This window comes from Lithobates pipiens, unplaced genomic scaffold (genome assembly GCF_037356315.1).
Source record: "Lithobates pipiens isolate NorthernLeopardFrog02 unplaced genomic scaffold, aLitPip1_a1.2 Scaffold_3, whole genome shotgun sequence".
Lineage (NCBI taxonomy): Eukaryota > Metazoa > Chordata > Amphibia > Anura > Ranidae > Lithobates > Lithobates pipiens.
Window position 1 is genome coordinate 185,765,466 of NW_027507790.1, and position 25,204 is coordinate 185,790,669.

Below are 25,204 nucleotides of genomic sequence, written 5' to 3' on the forward strand. Positions count from 1 at the left end.
AGAAGAAGACTAAGGACATTATTAGAACCTGTCCTGTGGTCTGATGAGACCGGGAAACGTATTTGCTTCTTATGGTGTCAAGCGTGTGTGGCGGAAACTAGGTGAGGAGTACAAAGACAAGTATGTCTTGCCTACAGTCAAGCATGGTGGTGGGAGTGTCACGGCCTGGGGCTACGTGAGTGCTGCCGCACTGGGGAGCTGCAGATCATTGAGGGAACCATGAATGGCAACATGTACTGTGACATACTGAAGTAGAGCACAATCCCCTACCTTCGGAGACTGGGCCACAGGCCAGTATTCCAACATAACGACTCCAAATACAACCCCAAAACGACCACTGCCTTGCTAAAGTATCTGAGGGTAAAGGTGATAGACTGGCTAAGCATGTCTCCAGACCTAAATCCTATCAAGCATTTGTGGGGCATCCTCAAACAGAAGGTGGAGGAGCGCAAGGTCTGTAACATCCACCAGCTTAGTGATGTCATCATGGCGGAGTGGAAGAGGACTCCAGTGGCAACCTGTGAAGCTCTGGTGAACTCCATGCCCAAGAGGGTTAAGGCAGTGCTGGAAAATAATGGTGGCCACAAAAAATATTGACACTTTGGACCCAATTTGGACATTTCCACTTAGGGGTGTACTCAATTTTGTTGCCAGTGGTTTAGACATTAATGGCTGTGTGTTTTGGTATTTTGAGGGGACAGCAAATTTACACTGTTATACAAGCTCTACACTCACTACTTTTACATTGTATCAAAGTGTAATTTCTTCAGTGTTGTCCTTGAACTTAGGAGCAAAATTGAGAAAAGGGACCTCCAAGGTAGTATTCTCGGTACCTCGAGCAACACCAGAAAGGCAGAGGGAGATTAGGGAGGTAAACAAGTAGCAGAGGAGCTGGTGTAGAAAGTACCTATTGGCGGCACTCCCCCCCTCCTGCCGCGGCTCCGGTACCCTCCGCCACTTACAAGAGCCGTCAACAGCGACGGAGGCAATCAGATGTTCTCTTTTCCTTGGCATGGAGACAAATGAGGGGAAGATGGGCCCCCACCCATCTTCATGACATTGCAAATCAAAAGGTCACTTCCGCCCATAGCTCTTAAAGGGCCATTTAAAAAAAAAAAATTTAAATTACAAATTTTTTAATTTTTTTTTATTTTCTATTGCATTTTAGTGTAAATATGAGATCTAAGGTCTTTTTGACCCCAGATCTCATATTTAAGTGGTCCTGTCATGCTTTTTCTCTATTATAAGGAATGTTTACATTCCTTGTAATAGGAATAAAAGTGACAGTTTAAAAAAAAAAGTGTAAAAATAAAAAATAAAAGGGAAAAAATTATTTTTATAAACGCGCCCCGACGAGCTCGCGCGCAGAAGCGAATGCATATGTGAGTAGCGCCCGCATATGAAAATGGTGTTACAACCACACATGTGAGGTATCGCCGCTATCGGTAGAGGGAGAGCAATAATTCTAGTCCTAAACCTCCTCTGTAACTCAAAACATGCAACGTAGAAATTTTTTAAACGTCGCCTATGGAGATTTTTAGGGGTAAAAGTTTGTCACCGTTCCATGAGCGAGCGCAATTTTGAAGCGTGAAGTTATGTTGGGTTGGGTATCCATTTACTCAGCGTAACATTATCTTTCACAATATTAAAACCAATTGGGCTAACTTTACTGTTGTCTTATTTTTTTTATTCAAAAAAGTGTATTTTTTCTAAAAAAAAAAAAAAAAAAAAAAAAAAGAAGAAGAAAAAAAAGTGCGCTTGTAAGACCGCTGCGCAAATACGGTATGACAGAAAGCATTGCAATGACCACCATTTTATTCTCTAGGGTGTTAGAAAAAAAAGTATAATGTTTGGGAGTTTTAAGTAATTTTCTAGCAAAAAACAGTTTTTAACTTGTAACCACCACATCTAAAAAACAGGCTCGGTCCTTAAGTGGTTAAAGTGGTTGTAAACCCACAAAAAAAACTCCTGCATGACAAAGGCATAATGAGGTAGTAATACTCACCTTAAATCGAAGCCCTCGCAGTGGTCCCAGTACACCAGCGACATCGCTCCCAGAGTTACTTCCGGGTATCACGGGCTCCGGAGCTGTGATTGGCCAGCGACACCGGGAACGGCAGACTAGGTGAAGCAACGGCACAAACATACCATTACTTCAGTGCGCATGTGCCGATGACGTCGGCACATGCTGGTAAAGGGGGATATTTCCTAAACCGTGCAGTTTTAGGAGATATCTGGGGTAGCTACAGGTAAGCTTTATTATAAGCTTACCTGTAGTAAAATGTGGATTGTAAGGGTTAGACCCCATACACACAGGATTTTTTTAAAGCGGCATTATAATCGCACCTAAAGCCACATTGTGCAAATCCTTTTAGGTGTGTCAAATGCTTGGGTGTTCATTTCATTGGCCAAAATATAATTTTTTCTAGCCACTGGCCAGAAAACACGTGTGCATGGACACATAGCCTAACTTAGAGGGGCGTTTAGAGGCAGAAAAAAAAATGCATAGCCTCTCTAAAAGCATCCTTTTTAACACCCCGTGTGCGTAAAGGCTTTAGTGTGATAGTGACATATAAGAAGGATCTTGACTAGATAGATTTCAGATTAGGCTGGTAATTGGAATCTTGGATATTTTTCTAGTTCAGAAACAATTTATTGGTCACAAAATGAATTTAATACAGACAATGCATTCTGGGAGCTTTGGAAATCCCACTTCACTAAAGATACTATTAAATATAAAGGTACTGTGCTAACACTCTACGTATGACATATACCAAACCAACAGTATAAAATTGAACATATGATTGTCAATAAAGTCCATTAGTGTGCAAAACCCAGCACCATTTTGAGATAAGCATGTCCAATTCTTCACTTTAAGCAATTAATCACATCTCTTCACCACTTGTGCTTTAAAAGCCAGAATGCACACTCTCCAGACCTTTATGAGCCCTTTTTACAGTAGGTCAAATTTTGCTTTTGATGTTCAAGTTGGTTCCTCTTTAAGGCTCTCCTCCCAATCCTTATGTCTTATGTGTTCGCACTCTCTCATAGAATAATAACATTAAAAATACCAAATAGAAGTATCATAGTGTAGTGTTTATTAAAATGATATACGATATAAACAAATAGTATTAAAACTCACATTATACATTGCCTTTTACCGGCACCAGTGTATACAGCTTGTGGGAAATTCGCCTGCTGCATCACTCTCACTGATCAGCGTGCGACTCAAGCCTCAATCTCAAAACCAGATGTAATGTCATAGTTTCATAGTTAGTAAGGTTGAATAAAGACACCAGTCCATCCAGTTCAACCTGAGTAAGTGTCTACAATTGTCCCTATCCCTGTACATTGCACACTCACATCGGTTCCTACCCTCAAGGAGCCCACAATCCAAGGTCCCCATTCATATACTAGGGCCAATTTTGGACAGAAGCCAATTAACCTACCTGCATGTCTTTGGATTGTGGGAGGAAACCCCCGCAGGCACAGGGAGAACATGCAATCTCTAGGCAGGTAGTGTCGTGGTTGGGATTCGAACCAGCGACCCTTCTTGAGAGTGCTAACCACTACACCACTGTGCCGCCCATGAATGTAATTTAAGACCCGGAAGCAGCGGTCCTTGCTTCTGTGTTTTACATGTTGCAAATAATTGAAAACTCTGGATGGCTGCACTCCAAGATAAATTCAAATGCCTTTTATTTGTGAAGCAGAATCACACAAAAGTGGGTCACAGCAAAGCAACAATAGCTAACGTGTTTCACACTACCAAGAGTGCTTACTCATATCTAACAAACATGGAAACATATGACAGATAAATATAATTCATCATTGAACACACATTGAATTGGTTAATTGATAAATTAGCTGATTATATAATGATAATTAGGTTATACATTGAACAATAGATATCGATATTGGTACCGCTTAGTGGGCACTAATATTTGTGCATATAGTTTTATTTATTTTTTCACTTCTATGGAGTTTATGGATTGGTATTTTTGCACTTTTGCCACTATAATTTTTTTGTACATTATTCTGATGAAGGATTTTAATTTATTTTTCTTTTTATTATGCATTTTCATGATGGTTGTGTATAAATGTTTATAGATTTAACCAGGATTTTATCTCGCAAGGCTTGTTACACATGCGCATATATTTTTATGTGCATTAGGTTCCCTCTGATGTGTGTCACTGAATTTTTAATGTCGACACAATGATTCCTAAAGTTTATTATTACACACACATTTGGATACCCGCTGATTAGATCTTTGCGATTTCCACTTCCTGTTGCTTAGACGACCGCAATAATTGGCTTCAGCTGTACCTTATGGTAAGACAGGGAAAAGACCTGGGAGCATTGCAATTTAGTTGGGGCACAACTGTTTGTTATTCTGTCCCCCATGAGTAGGCAGTAATATTCATGTACGCTTGCTTGTCTCCATTTGCTCAATTTATACACACTTTTTTTTACATATTCCTTCACAGTTTTATTTCACTGATTCGTGTCATTATATATTAGCATACATGTGGTTCACTTAATGATAGTGTAATGATGTAATTTTTATGGATTGACAATTTATTCTGTCATACACACATATATAATTAGTCACTATATTATTTATTTACATATGTATATATTTAAGGTCCACACACACACACACACACACATATATATATATATAATATATTATTTTCATCTTGCTTTTATTATTAGGTACATTTTTTGACTGTTTTATACATTATATATGATTTGTAATAATCTTTTTTATACACTTTTTTTACTTTTGATCATATACGCAGTCACCTAATGTATGATTACACTTAGTGTTTTCCGTACACATATTATAATGTCATTTGTGTTTTTCACATGCTCAATTCACTTATTCATCCACTTCAATCTCTTATTTTCCTTTTAGATGCACATTTTTTATTTATATATATATATATATATATATATATATATATATATATATATATAAACATATATATACTTTTTTGCTTACACACATCATACAGACATAGAACAAATGTTGGGTTTTCAGTGACACACGTTGAGGGTTAGAGCTATGTGTTTGATGGAGTCAAGCTGGCTCCTTAGTTGAATCAGCTGTTCAGCTAATTTATCAATTAACCAATTCAATGTGTGTTTAACTATGAATTATATTTATTTGTCATGTTTCCATGTTTGTTAGCTATGAGTAAGCACTTTTGGTAGTGTGAAACTCGTTAGATATTGTTGCTTTGCTGTGACCCACTTTTGTGTGATTCTGCTTCATGAATAAAAGGCATTTGACTTTATCTTGGAGTGCGGCCGTCCAGAGTTCTTCAATTACTTGCAACTGGTATATGCCGTGCCTGCACCTGGATTTATCAGTTCCTGGAGGGGCTGTTTTCTTGGATTTGTGGACTTACCTGGAGCGGTGGTTCTCTCACATCTGTGTTTTACATGTCGTCACATCCGGTTTAATAATCTGTCTTTGAACATTTGTTGATTATTCACTGTGAGAATTTTATGACCTCTGTAGTGAGCTGTCTTGTTGAATTCTTCTTGCGAATTGCTGTTAACTCATGGGGCACCTAGGCATAAAACAATTGTTTGTGTTAGTAGTGGCCCATCAGTTACAGTGTTCATTAATTTTACAAATGAAATAACCCTTAGGCTCAGAATTTTCACCTGCTGATTATTTTTTTCTATATTTCAGCTAGCTTCAGAGATCTACACTTTTGCATGCTGCTTGTGGAATCATCATGCCGACACGTTCCTACAACAGATCTGCTCTGGTGGGGACTCGGCTGCTATTAGCTCAATGGAAAGAGCTGCGCTGTCGCTAAAAGGTTTGCTGCTTGTTTTTTACTTTAACCATTTTTAAGATGGCCACAGACAGTTATTTATAATTATCCAACCATAAAAATATTTTTTTTTATGATCCACTACCATCATTACTCCATAGGAATAGCACATGCTGAGATATCTAATGACGTAGGTATCATTATATCAGCAGGTTACTGTCCCTATTAACTCTATAGCTTTTGATGCAGATGGTTCAAACCTATTCTTCTTTAAAAAAAATTCTTTTTTAACTCTGGATACCTTATAGCTCCACAATTTAATGCTCAGTATCCTCCACTCTGGACTAGTTTTTTGTTGCTTCTGCAGTCTGTGTATCACAAGGCTCAGTTTTTGATCCCGAGTTCTTCTCCATGTAAACACATGACATTGGTTAGGGTTCCATTGAAGAACTAACTACCAATTCAGCAGAGTACACAGCAGGCCTATAACATGGAAAGCCTGCTCCCCAAGATAATCCCTTGTAAAGTTATTCTCCTAAATAAAAAGGACTAAAGAATGTTTATGTCTTTTAACCACTTCCCGATCAGCGCACGACGATGTACGTCGACAGAATGGCACGGGCAGGCATATTGGCGTACAGGTACGTCCAAAATTCAATGCCGCCCTGCCATCGGGAGCGCGCCGCCGGCGGCGCGCTCCCGCGCTGGTCGGGGCCCCCGTGAGTCCGGTCGCGGGACCCGCGGACTCTATCGCCGCGGGCATCCCCGCAATCGTCTCACGGAGCGGCCGAATGGAGGAAATGCTGTGTAAACAACATTTCTCCATTCTGCCTAGCAACTAGTGACGCTGATCTCTGCTGCATGTGATTGGAGCAGAGATCAGTGTTCACTAAATGAAAGCCCAACCCCCCCCACAGTTAGTAACACACCCCTATTAACACTTAACCCCTACACTGCCACCCACTGGTTAACCCATTCACTGCCAGTGTCATTTACACAGGAATCACTGCATTTATATAGCAGTGATTACTGTATAAATGACAATGGTCCCAAAAATGTGTCAAAAATGTCCGATGGGTCCCCCACAATGTCGCAGTCACAATAAAAATCGCTGATCGCCGCCATTACTAGTAAAAAAAAAAATAATAAAAAATTATTAATAAAAATGCTATAAAACTATCCCTATTTTGTAAACGCTATAACTTTTGCGCAAACCAATCAATAATCGCTTATTGCGATTTTTTTTTTTACCAAAAATATGTAGACGAATACGTATCGGCCTAAACTGAGGGAAAAAAAATGTTTTTTTATATATTTTTGGGGGATATTTATTATAACAAAAAGTAAAAAATAATGCGTTTTTTTAAAAATTGTCGCTCTATTTTTGTTTATAGCGCAAAAAATAAAAACCGCAGGGGTGATCAAATACCACCAAAAGAAAGCTCTATTTGTGGGAAAAAAAGGACGTCAATTTTGTTTCTGAGCCATGTCGCAGGACCGCGCAATTGTCAGTTAAAGCGACGCAGTGCCGAATCGCAAAAAGTGGTCTGGTCTTTGACCAGCAAAATGGTCCGGTCTGCAAGTGGTTAAGGAAGGAGCAAACCTTTTTTTGCCATTTAAGCTGGTGTTTTTGCTGCAACCACAGGTCAATCCATGTGCAAAAAGTTTATCTGTATGACCCATGAGGAACTCTGGGTTTCCTAAAATAGGAGTGAAAGGGAAAGCTCTGGATGGTGAGAAAGGAAAAGTATCTCTCTGATTCACGCAGTGTTAGACCTATTAATGGATGTTTATGCAAGGATTTAGGTGCTTGTTGTCCTGCCTTTGGTGTTCCAGCTAGTTTCACAGACACGCAATCTTGCTATCAGGAGACCAAAAGTTTAAACTGACTGTGCATCCACTAGTCTATACAGTTAGTACATTTTAAAGCTGGATTGCCCCTCTACCTCCTAACACTGATTTTATAAGTACTGCAAAGGTGAAATTATTGTAAGTTATTATTATGATACAGGATTTATATAGTGCCGACTGTTTATGCTGCGCTTTACAATAAAAAGGGGGACAGTACAGTTACAATACAGTTCAAAACAGAAGGAATAGGAAGGCCCTGCTCTTGGAGCTTACAATCTAGAATTCAACCCTTTTCATTTCTTGTTGTAACATGGAAAACTCTGCAGTTTGGCACTTTATATCACTTTAGTCTGATATACAGAATAAACCCATCTAGAACTTTTACTCCACACAATTCCATTCTTTCTCCCTGGTCACCATTTCTCAATCAAAGCCTTCAGCACTTATGTTCTTGTCTATGTTATGCTTTCCTACCCTTCAAGAAAACACATTAAAAACTTCTCATGAACTGCTTTTAAAATGGAATTCTGAGCTTAAAGCGGAGTTCCAGCCTGGGTGAGAAAAAAAATTAAGTTAGCAGCTACAAAAACTGTAGCTGCTGACTTTTAATAGAAGGACACTTGCTGTCTAGGGAACACTTGATGTTGGCACCCGAACCCAACCCGTCCATCAGCTTCGAGTGCAGACGCCGGCATGCTTATTCAGGAAAACAGGAAGCTTGTGGCTTCACAGCCTGTTTCTTACTGCACATGCACTGTGCTTTCTGAATAGTCCTGTATTCTGGAACCCGTGTGTCTCCCAGAAGGCAGTGGGGGGGGGGGGGGTTGTTGGGCGGGGGGGTGCCGGACATTGCATAGATTGCCGCACAAAATTGCGGCGCTCTTACCTAGAAGGGGGAGCAGATACCGGGTTTTGACAGGTATCCGCTCCCCCTCCCCCCTGAAATGTGCCAAATGAGGAGGGGAGGGTGCTAACAAGTGGAGCTTCCACTTTTGGATGGAACTCTGCTTTAACTCTAACTGCTCTTAAAACTGTCCCCTCTCCTAACATCTATGCTTACTAATGTATGTAAGAAAGAGCTGTATACTTTTCTTCAGCCCACTCTGGTCCAGTTACATGATCTCTGTGTTAGCCAGTGTGACTGAAGGGGAAAGGAGGAAGCACCGACAACAGATGGGCCATGGAATCCTTTTGGCAATGGCACTGCTTCAGGTTTTACTAGCTGTTGTCTGAGTGCTCTCTCTTCTCCCCTGCAGTACTGCTGGTAGACACAGCAAAGGTTACATGATAGGACTGGTGCAATCTGAAAATAGGTAAGCATTCCGATTTTTCTTATTCAGATTATTAAGCATAGGTGTTAGCAGAGGGCATGGGAGAGTTTTCGGAGGAGTTAGGAATAAGCTCAGAGTTCCAATTTAAATAATCTGTCAGGGAAAAGGCCGAAGGATGAGCAATCCTGCTAGTACCGTCATGGTTATGCCAGGCGAACCCCCATGCGCACGCAGGTGCGTGACGCCGGGTGCACACAGGTGCGCAATGGTAGGTGCATCGTGACAGTTTTTGGCGCCCTCTGGCCTATTTAAACCTTCTGCGCATACATGCAGGTTGCTGGATTGTCATCAGCTTTCTGTGTCTCCTGTACCTGTTTGTCTGCATCTGATTCCGTTACCTACCCGGCTTGCTTTGACTATTCCTGCTCTCCACCTGCATTGACCATGGCTTGAACTTTGACCATTCTCCAGTCTCTGCATCTGTACCTTATCTGAGTGCACTGTGTATGACCCCTGGCCTGGCTTTTGACTCTGTTCCTGGTTTGCCCTGCCATTCCATACCTGGGATCCCTCTTGGCACGGTTGCCAACTCAGCTCACACAGCATACCCCAGCTGCCTTCTGCTAACTAGCTCACCCATCAGCAGGACCAGCAATCCGCGCTCCTTTGGGCACCGTACTCCCTTTCTCACTCCCAGGGGTACGTTGCACTTAGCTGTAAGGGGCGCACTCTCCGCAATCCGGCCTTGCACCCGAGATGTGACATAATTATTAATTACCTAGTGGGATAAATATGGAAAGCACTAAGGCTACTTGCTGCTGCAGTGCTCATAGGCTGCTTGAAGGGGAGAGCAGTGTGGTACTTCATTTGTGCAACTCCTCCTTCCCCATCCATTAAACAGGTTGGGGGTGTGTTCTTGCCAAGCTTTACAGCTACTGCAATGAAGTTGTGTACCTAATTATGCTTTCTGGCAGGATTGCCTGGATCACAAAACTGACTGCTCAGCACTCCAAATCATTTCACAGCTATAGCAGTTCCCATGTTTGTATTCTAACTATATGTTTACTGTAGATCATTGGTTTCCAAACTGCAGCCAGGGGACTGAATGCGGGCAGCCCTTTGCTTGCTTTCATCCGGCTCTTGGGACAAGATTCCATCCACTGTCAGCAACAATGGCGCATAGTTCCAACGGTTCACTATTCCTCCCACCAATACCAATTATGGTGGGGCACTATTTCTCCCACTGACCCCAATCATAGGGTACTTTTTCTCCCACTGACACCAATGATCGGCACTATTCCTTCCACTGAAACCAACAATGGTGCACTATACCTCCCACTGACACCAATGATGGGACACTATTCCTCCCCCTAACACGCTGTTTACTCCCTTTCACACCATGAAATTTTCTGCTCACGCTGGCCAGTCCGGCCCCCTAAAGTTTGAGAGACAGTAAAATGGCAATTTGTTTAGAAAGTTTAGAAACCGCTGCTGTAGATTATCTGAAATTCAGTAGACAGCTACTGCTGCCAATAACTACTTCGGCAAAACTTTCTTTGCCGTTTATATTTTTAGTTTACAAGGTCATTTGGACAGAGTATTCGCTATCATGTTTTTTGTATAACCAGTATTGAGCATATTTTCTACTTATAGAACAATAATAACTTGCTATGTTTAAGTAAAATTTTAGTATGGGATGTTGTATGATATAGAAGGGCAGGGCAGAAAAATCTGTATTTAACATCTTCTTGAGATAGGGTGGTGCTTTCCTGGACATCAGGAGAGTGAAATGGAAAGGGATTAATCCATGAAAACTGTCACCTCAAGATGTCTACAGGCATTCAGTTGTTATCTCCAACTTGAGGAATTTCACCAATACATAATAACCATTTATCATGTCTCTTTCAAAAGGGTTTGAAGTAATGCCTGCAATTTGAAATGGGTCACTGCTGTATGTGAAGTGAAGGAGAACAAGGATATCAATCAACAAGTGTATATACATGTAGAAAATGGAATTCAAATTATATATATATATATATATATATATATATATATATATATATATATATATATATATATATATATATATATATATATATATATATATATATATATATATATTGTTTTTTATCGAAGAGAAACTATAATAGTTTTAGGTCACTCTGTTTTTTTTCTTTTGCTTGTTTTCTTTAAGTTTATAATACTAGCTGTCTTTTAATGTGACATGCTCAGGACTGTGACCCTTTACATGTGTGGAGACCATGCATACACAATATTTGTTGCAGAAGTAAACATTTCATTCTTTGGTCGGAACCCGCTAATAAGGGACAAGTCACCGCTGACTGGTCATTTAGTTGTGTAAACCTGTGTTTCTCAACCAGGGTGCTGTAGATCAGCATAATGAGTTTCCATTGTTAGGGCAGGCCGGGCGCCAGCACCATAACAAACAACCAATGACGCTCTAGGGCGATGTTATTCATTGCTTTTGTGATGCAGTGATCCAGGGCAGGGGGCATGCAAGGCTGTTCTTAGCATTCAGGAGAGGACAGAAGCCTGCCTCATCCAGACTCCTCCAGACCTTCTTCACCTTCTGCTGGCTGCTATGTGAAGAGTGAGCTCTGATCAGGGGAATCTGATTTCATGGGGAAACTTCTGATGCGAAGAGGGGCTTCTAATCTGACGGCAATGGTTTGCTTCATCCCAGGTGTATGTTTCCTTTTGATAGGCACCATTTACATGTTTACATTTTAGACTAGGGTGTATATCTTTAAAGGGTACCATGACTGAGAAGTTGAGAATTACAGAGCCTTATGTATTATATTTACTAGCAAAATTTGTTTGAATTCTGACCACCATAAGAGCAATATCTCAACATTTATTTAGGGTATGCAAATTGTTCAGCTTGGTAATTCAGAATGTTATTTTGTTATTTTCAGTTCTTCGTAAACTGACTGTCCATGGCTTTACAGAACCTCATCAAAATGCAGAGACTATGGTAAGAAAATTTAGTATGGTAATTCCTTGAATTCTTTGGGGCCATCAATATAAATAGTTGCTACTTAAACAGTGTCAAAGAAATTAGGACTGCAACCTAATTCCTGGAAAGAAGCAGTGGAATTAGATGGTTACTGTTAGTGCCTCTTTTTTATCAATTATGTTGAAATAAAGTTGTCTTCTTGCTAAAGGCGTTAAAGAAACCCTGCCACAAAATAGGAAATTGCAGGTAAAGGCACTGAAAAAATACTATGTAAATGCTTACTTTCACAGTTTTTTTTCCCTTTCCATAAATTATATTTAGATACACTTGCAATGCACCTTAGAACCTGCTAAAAAAAAATGTGGCTGCTTAAGAAAGCGTCAATATCTTTAGTGTAAAAGTCTAAACAAAGTCCAAATCCCTTGTCTGATGAGCAGCTCCATATTTTGTTTGTTCAAGTGTTTATGATCTATTGGGGATGTAAGTGCAATTTTTTTCCTGTTTTTTTTTAATAATAAAACAGCGGTGAGCTCTATATCTCTTTATTTGTCTTCCTTGAGCCTAGTCATGAGAGTGGCTGAGCCTGGCTTTTGTATCTGCTGATTTGATTCTTCGATTGCATACTGTGAACCCATTCTGGTGTGGAACTCATCCCTGCTGGAGATGCTGCATGTGAAGCCCTAGTACTGGACTATTCATTTAAAAGACATGCATGGTTTGACCTTTGTGATGACGTTCAGACATTTAGGGTGAGAGAGCACCCAAGAGGCGAGGTGAAGGTTCTGCATGGAGAGCACTTCATAATCTGCACCACGCTGCAGAAATTATTCAAGATTGACGAATAATCATCAGTAGGAAAGTAGTAAATTCATACCAATAGTTGTACAACCCCAAATTCTATAAACACAAATCCAATAATACACACATAGTAAATAATTGTGAATCTATCAATAAAGATTCCCAAATGAAAATACATAACAAAAAATAAAACTTAACATAAAACAGTGTATGGTGTCTTTAAATTTATTCATGAAATTCCATAAAAAATTAACTTTTTACACTTCCAAAATAAGGATCTCCACCACCATGGAAAGTTAGGGCAGACTCTCACCTCCCAAGAAGGACATTTTTTTACAGAATAAAAGGTCAGATCATACAGGCTCCCTTTTAGAAAAGCTGGACGATGTAGTGGAGGATTCAGGCCTCTTTAATCCCTATGGGTCTGCTCAAGGAGAATGCAACAAAATATAGTCATAAAAAATATTATGGACCAACAATAGTACTCTCCGTTTCCTCACAATCAATAAAATCTTTATTCATTAAATCCGAACTCACATTATAAGAACAGCTTGAATCCATAATGTATACAGAGCAGGGTAGCTCCCGCAGCTCACCACACTAGGCTGATCATGCTGACATCTACACAGGCTTGGTAATTGCCAGATCGCTGCTAGGTGAAAAAACCATCAGAGCTGGAGACTCAGATTTCCTAGTATTCAGTTGGGCTGAATGCTGTGCATGTTTTTTTATTTTATTTATAGGTTGTGCAGGCATAGCAGGTCATTTTGCAGTGGGAGCTGCAGTGGTGGAGTATGGTTTTTCAGTGCCACTTCAGGAACAAGCTATGAGCCTGTTCATAAAAGAGCTTTTTACTAAATTGGCAGCCACCATTTTCCATTGTGATTTGTGGCTGTTTAGCTGCCGATCACATGCACACATGAGGAAGTTCCCAGATTCATTATACTGATAAGTTCATAATCGTTGAAGCAACAATGAGCTTACGGTTTGAGAATCTGAAGTTACCATAAGGGTTGTTGATCCAGTTTGCTGTAGGCAATTCTGTTATGCTGTAATAGTTGTGGTGACAGCAGGAATACGGTTATTGCTTTTGGCAAGATGAGAAGTTTACTTTAAGAACAGAAACGGCAAGCAGCTCATCAATTTATAACTAGAAAAAGGTTCACATAGGAGAGGCAGTTTATTACATATGCATGAAACAAACACATGCCTCAGCATTTAGCGCATGTTAGCTAACAAAACAATGGAATACAGGTTTGGATGTTGTGTATATACCTTACAAAGTACTTCTGGAGGTATGGTCCTCTGCAATTAATAAGAGTGTAGCACTGGTAGCAGTTAACACACAGTATTAAAGCCCCAACGTTTCTTAGCTCAACATACTGAGCACAATAAAATAAACATTCCCCAGTGAACTATTTGGTGAAATTGTTACTCAGCACTTGCAGTTTATAACTTTCAATTCTGAAGGCTTCTGTTCTTTCAGTGCTGTTTCCCAGAAATCTCAATTGTCACAGGAAAGTGTTAAAGCCTAAGTTTAGGTACATTAAAAAAAAAGATTAGCACAAGGGATGTTACTTACATTTAATGCGACGTGTCCCTTGTGCTGGTGCAGCTGTCATAATGAAAATCCACAGTCCTCTGCCTCCCCCATTTCGATACCCCACAATTCTATTCTTCTAGTGCTGGGGGAGTTAATATCAGTGCTGCACCTGTGACAGGAGTGCTGATTATGCCCACCCTTTCTTCCCCCTCTCCTCCATTCGTAGAAGCTATACTATAGCTTCTATGAATGAATAGCAAGACATGAATGGAGGAGACAGACCTTTCATTCATCCTTACATCCTCCATTCATAGATCATTTTGAAAGCTGTAATACAGCTTTTATAAATGGTGGAGGGATGTGGAAAGGGCAGGCATAATGGTCACTTTTGCTAAGTGCCTGTCACAGGTCAAGGGGTGATATTTACTTTTGCAGCACCAGAATATTAAGGCTGCAGGGTATGAAAGAGAGCAGAGGACTAGCTGGCACAAGCACAATGAATGCTTTCCATTAAATGTTCCCTGATGCTGATTTTTTTTAAAGCATTTTTATCTAAACCTAAGTTGTAACAGTATAAATTGCAGTCCCCAGTCAGTCTGTTAGCTTGGAGAGGGGAAGGAGGAGCAGGAGCGTGGCTTACCATCCTAGGCTACAGGGGTATTTGTTTCTATTGATGCACACAGTGTAGGGAGACACATCTCTAGTCCCAGCATGCAAGGTTAGCCCCATAGGATGCTGCACAAGAAAGGAGCCACCCTGAAACAGGAAACTTAGGCCAGCTGACATGGCACCAGCTTAGCTGCTTGCTGGCTGCCATATGACGGCCTGGTGGCACGGCTCTCATTGCGGGAGGGCGTCATATGATGTCCTCCCATTTAAACAGGGAATGCATGAGATCATGTTCACGCATCCTTGTTCCTTCTGTGGAGGAATGTCACAGAGACACAGATTGCCACCAAAGGGGGTTGAACAGCCATTGGGCATGGCTGTTTACCACATGATCGACTGTGATGAAGTCGCAGCCGATCACAGATGGTTCCACCCTACTGTGCACAGCGCATGTGCGCAATCGCATGTTGTGGCGGCCTGTTCCCGGGAATACTGCTTGTCACAGACACTGCTAAACAGCCATTGGCCAACTGTTTACCCACGTGATCGGCTGTGATCCTTTCACAGCCGATCACTAAATGTCAACAAACCATGGTAATTAGCTGTTACCGAGTTCTCCTCCTCACACAGCGATCGTGTGTGAGAAGGAGATTGCAGTAACATTTCATACCGCTTACAGTGTACACAAATCACACTGATTGCCCCCCCCCCCCCCCCATTAAAGAGGAACTGTCATCACCCATCATAGTACCTGCCCCCACCCATCAAAGCACCTGTCACAGTCCATCTGAGTACCCCAGTACCTGTCACAGTCCATCTGAGTACCCCAGTACCTGTCACAGACCATCTGAGTACCCCAGTACCTGTCACAGTCCATCTGAGTACCCCAGTACCTGTCACAGTCCATCTGAGTACCCCAGTACCTGTCACAGTCCATCTGAGTACCCCAGTACCTGTCACAGACCATCTGAGTACCCCAGTACCTGTCACAGACCATCTGAGTACCCCAGTACCTGTCACAGACCATCTGAGTACCCCAGTACCTGTCACAGACCATCTGAGTACCCCAGTACCTGTCACAGACCATCTGAGTACCCCAGTACCTGTCACAGACCATCTGAGTACCCCAGTACCTGTCACAGACCATCTGAGTACCCCAGTACCTGTCACAGACCATCTGAGTATCTGAGCACCTGTCCCGGTGCATCCGAGTACCTGTGCCGGTGCATCTGAGTACCTGTCTCAGTCCATCTGAGTACCTGTCTCAGTCCATCTGAGTACCTGTCTCAGTCCATCTGAGTACCTGTCTCAGTCCATCTGAGTACCTGTCTCAGTCCATCTGAGTACCTGTCTCAGTCCATCTGAGTACCTGTCTCAGTCCATCTGAGTACCTGTCTCAGTCCATCCGAGTACCTGTCTCAGTCCATCTGAGTACCTGTCTCAGTCCATCTGAGTACCTGTCTCAGTCTATCTGAGTACCTGTGTATCTGTCTCAGTCCATCTGAGTACCCGTGTATCTGTCACAGTCCATATCAGTACCCGAGTACCTGTCACAGTCCATATCAGTACCCCGAGTACCTGTCACAGTCCATATCAGTACCCCGAGTACCTGTCACAGTCCATATCAGTACCCCGAGTACCTGTCACAGTCCATATCAGTACCCCGAGTACCTGTCACAGTCCATATCAGTACCCCGAGTACCTGTCACAGTCCATATCAGTACCCCGAGTACCTGTCACAGTCCATATCAGTACCCGAGTACCTGTCACAGTCCATATCAGTACCCGAGTACCTGTCACAGTCCATATCAGTACCCGAGTACCTGTCACAGTCCATATCAGTACCCGAGTACCTGTCACAGTCCATATCAGTACCCGAGTACCTGTCACAGTCCATATCAGTACCCGAGTACCTGTCACAGTCCATATCAGTACCCGAGTACCTGTCACAGTCCATATGAGTAACTGTCCCGGTGCATCTGAGTACCTGTCACCAGACCATCAGAGTACTCGAATACCTGTCACCAGGCCATCAGAGTACTTGAGTACCTATTTGCAGCCCATGCCCCATAGAATATACGTTGGAGTGTTTGCTTTCCAAAATGGGGTCATTTTGTGGGTAATTCCACTGTCTTGGTTCTCCAGGACCTTCAAAAGTGTGATAGGTAGGAATGAAATGAGATGTGTAATTTATGCTCCTAGAACGCCTTAAGGTACTAATTCAGTGTTGGTCCTCTGCATGTAACCAGGCTGTGTAAAAGTCTCACGCATGTGGTATCCTCCTACTCGGGAAGAGTAGCAGAATGTATTTTGGGGTGTAATTTTTGCTATATGCATGCTATGTGTTAGAAATATCTTATAAATGGACAACTTTGTAAAAAAAAAAAAAAAAAAATGCGTTTTCGTTTCTTTTCCACATTTTCCAAAAACGTCTGGAAAAAAAATATACCGTTCAAAAGACTCATTATGCCTCATAGATTATACGTTGGGGTGTTTGATTTCCAAAATGGGATCATTTTGTGGGCAATTCCATTGTCCTGGTGCTCCAGGGCCTTCAAAAGTGTAATAAGTGGTTGAGAAATTAGATATGTAATTTATGCTCGTAGAACGCCTGAAGATGCTACTTCCTCTGTATGTAGCCAGGCTGTGTAAAAAATCTCATACGTGGTATCGCCATACACGGGAAGAGTAGCAGAATGTATTTTGGGGTGTAATTTTTTGTATGCATATGCTGTGTGTGAGAAATAACCTGATAATATAACAATTTTGTAAAAAAAAAAAAATTGCAAAGAATTGTGGGAAAAAATGACAACTTAAAAAACTCAACATTTTATTACTTAATACTTTGGAATATCTACTTTCTAAAAAAGGGGTCATTTGGGTGGTATTTGTACTTTCCTGACTTGTTAGTGTCTCAAGAAATGAGATTCACCTGATGTACTGAAGGCTGATCAGATGTGATGAATTTCCAGAGACTGGCACCATAGTTTGTAGACTCTATAACTTTCACAAAGACCAAATAATATACACTAATTTGGGTTATTTTTTCTGACGATATTATATAATTTATGAAGAAAAATTACTAATTAGCAACATTTTATGACAAAAACAAGTGGTTTCCTTGTGATTTGAGCCAGGGAAGTTTACTCTGTTTAGCCCCCTTTACTCTGATACTCCTAACTTAAATACAGCTGTTTTGTGAAGCCCTCCGAGATTTGTTAGAGAAACTTAGTGAATGAACTAAGGTTTTGAGGGCCTAGGAACACACCAGACAGGTCAGTTACAAAGTTGTGCTAAAGTTTAAAGCAGGGTTAGGTTCTAAGAAAAAAAATCCCAAACTTTGAACATCTCATGGAGCACTGTTCAATCCATCATCTGAAAATGGAAAGAGTATTGCGTAACTGCAAACCTGCCAAGACATGGCCCTTTGCTTAAACTGAGAGGCCAGGCAAGGAGAGGATTAATCGGAGAAGCAGCCAAGAGACCCATGGTAACTCTGGAGGAGCTGCAGAGGGCCATAGCTCAGGTGGGAGAATCTGTCCACAGGACAACTATTAGTCGTGCACTCCACAAATCTGGCCTTTATGGAAGAGTGGCAAGAAGAAAGCCATTGTTGAAAGAAAGCCATAAGTCCCATTTGAAATTTGCGAGAAGCCATGTTGGGGACACAGCAAACATGTTGAAGAAGGTGCTCTGGTCAGATGAGACCAAAATTGATCTTTTTTGGTCTAAAAGAAAAATGTGATGTGTGGCATAAAACTAGCACTGCACATCACTCTGAACACACCATCCCCACTATGAAACATGATGGTGGCAGCATCATGATGTGGGGATGTTTTCCTTCAGCAGGGACAGGAAAACTGGTCAAAGTTGATGAGAAGATGGATGGAGCCAAATGCAGGGCGATCTTAGAAGAAAACCTTTTAGAGTCTGCAAAAGACATGAGACTGGGGCAGAGGTTCACCTTCCAGCAGGACAACAGCCCTAAACATACAGCCAGAGCTACAATGGAATGGTTTACATCAATGCAAATTCATGTGTTAGAATGGCCCAGTCAAAGTCCAGACCTAAATCCAATTGAGAATCTGTGGCAAGACTTGAAAAATTGCTGTTTACAGACACTTTCCATCCAATCTGACAGAGCCTGTGCTATTTTGCAAAGAAGAATTTTACTCTTTAGATGTGCAAAGCTGTTAAGACATCCCCAAAAAGACTTGCAGCTGTAATTGCAGTGAAAGGGGGTTCTACAAAGTATTTACTTGGGGGGCTTAATACAAATGCACACCACACTTTTCATATATTTATATATAGACACTTTTGAAAACCATGTATCATTTTCCTTCCACTTTTCAAGACGCTGTATTTACACAACCTTTTTTTGTTGACAACTGTTTTGTTCTTCCTGTATTGCTAGTATTAAGGTTGTTACATTTCTGTTCTGCAATCCAATAGACATGTGCATACTAAAATATTTTGTTTCGGAATTTAGTTTTCGTCCAAAAAATTAATTTAGTTACTCCTGAAATTTGTTTTTATTTATTTCGTTTCGTTAAAAAAAGGAATTTGTCCGAAAATCTGAAATAATTAAGGTTGAATCTGTCATTGAAGGCTTATGGTGTCTGTCGAATATTCTAAGAAGATTAGACGGAGCAGCAAAACTGTACGATACCGCAATCGTACATTTCCGGTCGAATGTTCCAACAACAAGCTATAGTAGAATTCTAATGTATGACACTAGTAATAATTATTTCTAGTTAACCAACATTAGAATTCTTCTATAGCCTATGGACGGAGCATTTGACCATAAATATCCACTCGCTGCGACTGCTTCGACGAATCTTCCTGTTGAATCTTTTCTCTCTATGTCGAATAATCTTGTACTAATAGAGTTGGGTTAGGCACATTCAACCTTTTTTGCTATTGTCTCTATAATGTTGAATCTTTTCTCTCTATGTAGAATAATCTTGGACTAATAGAGCTAAGGTCAGGCACATTCGACCACAGGTTTGATGGACACAGATCGCTATTGTCAACGTCGTGTCGAATCTCCTATCTATATCAGACTGTTGTCACAACGAAAACAAAAATAAAGCATTTGTTTATGTCGGATCTTTCGGTTTTCGGATTCTGCACTTTCGTTTGTTAAAACGATAACGAAAATACCCGAAATTCGGACTAAAACGAATGCACATGTCTACAATCCAATACTGTTAGAAACCTTAACAATGAATTTCTCTTATTTGATCCCTTTTGGTCTGTTTAACCACTTCAGCCCCGGAAGAATTTACCCCCTTCCTGACCAGAGCACTTTTCGCGATACAGCACTGCGTCAATTGTGCGGTCGTGCAATGTTGCACCCGAACAAATTTGATGTCCTGTTTTTCCCACAAATAGAGCTTTCTTTTTATGGTATTTGATCACCTCTGTGGTTTTTATTTTTCGTGCTATAAGCAAAAAGAGCGACAATTTTGAAAATAAAGAAATATTTTTTTCTTTTTGCTATAATAAATATCTCCAAAAAAAAAAAAAAAGAACTTCTTTCTCAGTTTTGGCCAATATGTATTCTTCTACATATTTTTGGTAAGAAAAAAAAATCACAATAAGCCTATATTGATTGGTTTGCACAAAAGTTATAGAGTCTACAAAATAGGGGATAGATTTATGGCATTTTTATTATAACTTTTTTTTATTAGTAATGGCGGCGATCTGCGATTTTTATCATGACTGTGGCATTATGGTGGACACATCAGACACTTTTGACACTATTTTGGGAGCATTGTCATTTATACAGCGATCAGTGCTATAAAAATGCACTGATTACTGTGTAAATGATATGGGCAGGGAAGAGGTTAAACACTAGGGGGCAATTAAGGGGTTACTTGTCTCACTAGAACATGACAGAGATCACTGCTTCCAATGACAGGGAGCAGTAGATCTGTTTCATGTTTCTAGGCAGAACAGGGAAATGGCGCAATTTATCTGTGACGTACCCATACACCCATTTTCCCAGCCGTACATGGTCGTGCGCTGGTCGGTGTGTGGTTAATACACAATTGAAAGTGTGTTGTCCAAATATACCTGTTGTTCATGCAAGAATTTTTTTCTTTGCTTGCTATCTTTGTGTTTTCTTCCAGAGCTGCTTTCTAATCAGCTACATTGCTCTAAAGCCTGGTACACACAGGCTGAATACATTCAAGAGAAACTGTCCGACATCTGGCCTGAGTGTACACCAGCCTGTTGGAAAGAAGCCAGCCAAATGAGCATGCTGGTAAACCAACATTCAATTGACATCTGAGCCAAGGGCTGCCAGCACTGATCGGTGTGTTCTGGTGGGGGGCAGTCCCCCTGTCGGAACACAATAGCTCAGTGGGGAGGTTACTGTACTAACATCGGATAGTTAGTAAACAAGCTCCTCCCGAGCTCCCCAACCCGCTGGGTTGAATGAGAAAAAAAAACCTGTTAGTGCTTACCAGGCTTTATATATCTGTGAGAACTAGAAAACCATACTCTTCTATATTATGAGAAAGCACAGTTAGTTGTGTGATGTCATTTTGGCTAATTAGGACAAGCGATCCAAGGCGTACACCCGCATGAGGAGTCCCATCCCACCTTCCCACACCTGGCCCTACTCACCAAGAGCGGTGTCTTTCCCTGCTCTTTATACTCTTCTATGTTAGGGGAAGTTTTTGTAGTCTTCTCCTAAGCAGGGATGTGTTCAACCATGTTCAGACACCGAGTCCGAACCCACCTGAGCTGTCCTGCCAGGAATCTGTCACTAAGGTCAGCCTGTAAAGCTGGCCATATACCTTTAGATTATCTGCAGATTTTCTATGGTTAGATGGAAAAAGTGCAACAGATTTCTCCATGTTCGCTAAACTGTGGATGGAGGACTCTCCCACTTTTTCCATCTAACCATAGAAAATCTGCAGATAATCTATAGGTGTATGGTCAGCTTTAATGTGCAGCTGCAAGACTGGGAATTCCTCCACGGCTTATGACTGGATGTGTCAGTGATGGCTTGCTAGCGAGTTTCACCTTAGGACAGAAAGTGGGTTACAAGAAGATGGGGCACATTTCCTCCCATTGACATCAACAGTAGGACACAGTTCCTCCTAGTGACACCATAGTAGGCCACAATTCCTCCCAATGACACCAACTGTAGGACAGAATTATTTCCAATGGCACCATTGGTAGGGGACAGTTCTTCTCAAGGACACCAACGATAGGACACTATTCCTCCCAATGATAGTGTTTTATTCCTGCGCTACCACTGGTGATCTATCAAATGTCAGGGGCTGCTGCTACTACCGGAATGGATCACACCGTATCCACTTAATATGAAACTAAAGATATGTTGGTATTGCGCTGTCCCTATATTAAATAACCCTCAGAGGGTGATAAGTATAATGCCTAATTACATAAATCAATAGTGTAATATAAAAATATATATCTATAAATGTCTACTGAATAGTATCAAAAAGTGCAAAGTGCTACATTAAATAAAATAAAATAAACACACCACTAAGGTGATAGAATCCAAATAAATGAAAATCAAGTGAAGAAAGGTAAGTAACTAAAAACAGTCTCTTAGAAAATTACTATTTTGATAAAGTGCAGAAAAAATGCAAAAAAAAAAAAAACTGCAAAAAAAAAAAAAAAAAAAAAGTAAACGCACTACAGAGTCAATTGAAAACCTCCACAGAAACACAACTGCTTCAATTGAGTGCAAAGCCAAAAAACAGTGAATTGATCATAAAGTGCCAAGTGCGTCTTATAAATGTGCAAATAAGTAAACACTCTCCAGAGGTGATATAAGTAGGACACAATTCTTCCCAATGGCACCAATGATGGGGCACAATTCCTCCCAATGACACCAATGAATAGGGCACAATTCCTCCCAGCTTTGATGTCAGTGGGGGCATTGTATTTTTTCCAATGACATCGGACCTTTTCTACTCCCAATGACCCTAGTCCAGCCCCCCAAAGTCTGAAAGACAGCAAACTGGCCCTTTTGTTTAGAAAGTTTGGAGACCCCTGGTCTATCTTAATATATATATATATTAAGATAGACCAGTGTGCCAGTACATCTAACACTCCCCTCCACCCAGAATAAAAATGATACTGTGCCTCTGTACTCCTTCATCCAGAATGGGGGCACTTTAATACAGGTGTTATTGGCAAGATCACCAGGTGAAAACACAGGTGCAAAAAGCTTAAAAAATGTAAAATGAATGCAGCCACCACAAGTAAGGATTGGTAAACTGTAATATATTAAATTTTTATTTTGGGTTTAAGAACGCGTTAAGTTATAGAACAAAATACCTGAACAAAGTGAAACTATTAAACAGATTGATATCCGCTACACCTATTATATTGGTTTTAGCCTTTTAGCAATCATTGCATACATAATGCAAACATCTTTTTCTTATAAACTGACAAACGAGAGAGAATGGCTTCAGTGCAGAGTTTGCCCACCCTTGTAGCAAATCACATGCCTGTCTATTTCTCTCATTCAAGGCTAGCATAATCAAGAGACAACTCTTCTGATACACCTTGGCTTTTTGTGAGCCAGTGCATTCATAACATGTCCAGGCCACAGTAAATTGTTCTTTAGAAATGTACCGAACGTTTTTAGCCTCTGATAGTTTTGTAAATATATTTTCATAGAGGACATTTGTAACGTTGATACATGTGGGAGAATAGGGTAATTTCTTTTCTTCCATAATCTTTTCTAAAATGTTATTTTGTAAAGCAAAATTTAAAAACTGAACACTGTTTTTTATAAATATGTGTTAAATTGTCGGTTGCCTCTGATTATTCCCTAAGCAATGTTCTGTAAGCAATTTCTACATACATCTAAATGAGTTTGTAGAGAATAATATAAAGATAGCTGCCTTATTCCTGCTTGGCCCCCATTTAATAAATGCTGAAATTTCCAGGTTCCATCTGTAATATTAAAGTAACCCTTATCTCCTTTTCACATATAAACTAATGATTTTCAGCAGAACATTTGACTTTGTGTTTCCTCTAGTGAGTACTTGTACTGGTGTGTTTATATATGTGTGTGAATGAATCTGCCTATCACACTCCCAATAGATCCTGCCTGTAAAGTTCATACAGCGTTAGATTAACTACATGACCGTGTAAAGCGGTTTTATTGATAAGCTGTACAGGCTGTGTCGTTCTCACAATTTCAGTTCTTGCCTGGGTTATTTTTACAGGTCTGTCTGAGATTTCCTGCCGTGATCTTTCCCTGCTGTTATGATCGTTACGGAAGATGGAATGTGATTATTTTTTGTCAGTTTACAGCTGAGTGACAGACTGTTAATTGACTATTAGAGCACTACCTACATGATGAAATGTTATCATGGATAATTAGTTTATATTAACACACTGTGTTCATAGAATGCTAAGCATCTGATCTGAAGCCCGCTGTGTCACTGAGATATGATGTAATGTCCACTGCTTCAAATGTCTTGATGACTAACATTACACTTGTACTACAGATTAACTAAAGTTGCTGTAACGTTGGCACCATCGACCATTTTCCAAGCTGTCTGGAGGACCCACTATAAAGAAACTGTATGTTAGGGTATGGTGCACACATGTACACTGTAACAGACTCAACAGGGACAGGGGCTTTTGGATGGGACTGCAGGAAGCATCCCACTGCTGCCACCAAATGTGACAGACCACCTGGCACCCCACTTGGGTGCCTCTGCCAAGACACATTTTCCTCCACTCTGGAACCAGGAACCGGGTATTACAGCTGAGAACTAGACAACACTACCTTTGGTGCAAAATGGAACTGACTCTTTATTGTAAATTCGGTAAGAGCGTGATCACATTATCCTAAACAATGCAAACTGTAAATGGTAACATCAGTACATCTAATGAACAGCTGCCATAAACGGTAATCTAATTAACATAGCCATATAAGTACCCCACAATAGTTTGCTAACGTGGTAAAGTGGACACAATGCTATTCACATCTCCTAGAGGAATAGCAGACTGAAAGAATAGGTGACTCAATTTACAATGGGAATTTACACCTAGCAGGCACACAATGGGGAAATTATACCATGGGAGAAAGACACCTTAGTAAACAGATATTGGCAAGAGACCCCAGCATCAGATTGTTTTGAGCTGATTATGTTTACATCTGCTCTGAGTCTGGAGTGGGGGGGGGGGGTTGGGGGGGTTGAAGCAGTCAATGTTGATTTGGCCATTCAGGCCCCAAAATCTATATCCAGGTCCTAGGTTCCTAGTCCCCTCCAAAAGCCCCTGTCCCGGTCCGGTCTGTCACATACACATTCCCCCAGCTTCCCACAGTGTGGTTGTTCGTGCCTGAGTAGCCCCATG

General features: G+C 40.8%; 1 protein-coding gene across 1 annotated transcript in view; it reads left to right on the top strand.

Annotated features, from left to right (window-relative positions):
• The window catches only part of IPO11 (importin 11), a 703,238-nt gene that overhangs the window by 132,652 nt on the left and 545,382 nt on the right, over positions 1 to 25,204 (top strand). Inside the window, exons 6-7 of the mRNA XM_077462617.1 lie at positions 5,706 to 5,838; positions 11,852 to 11,910. Coding sequence (XP_077318743.1) covers positions 5,706 to 5,838; positions 11,852 to 11,910 — 192 coding nt within the window. The remainder of the gene's footprint in view (positions 1 to 5,705; positions 5,839 to 11,851; positions 11,911 to 25,204) is intronic.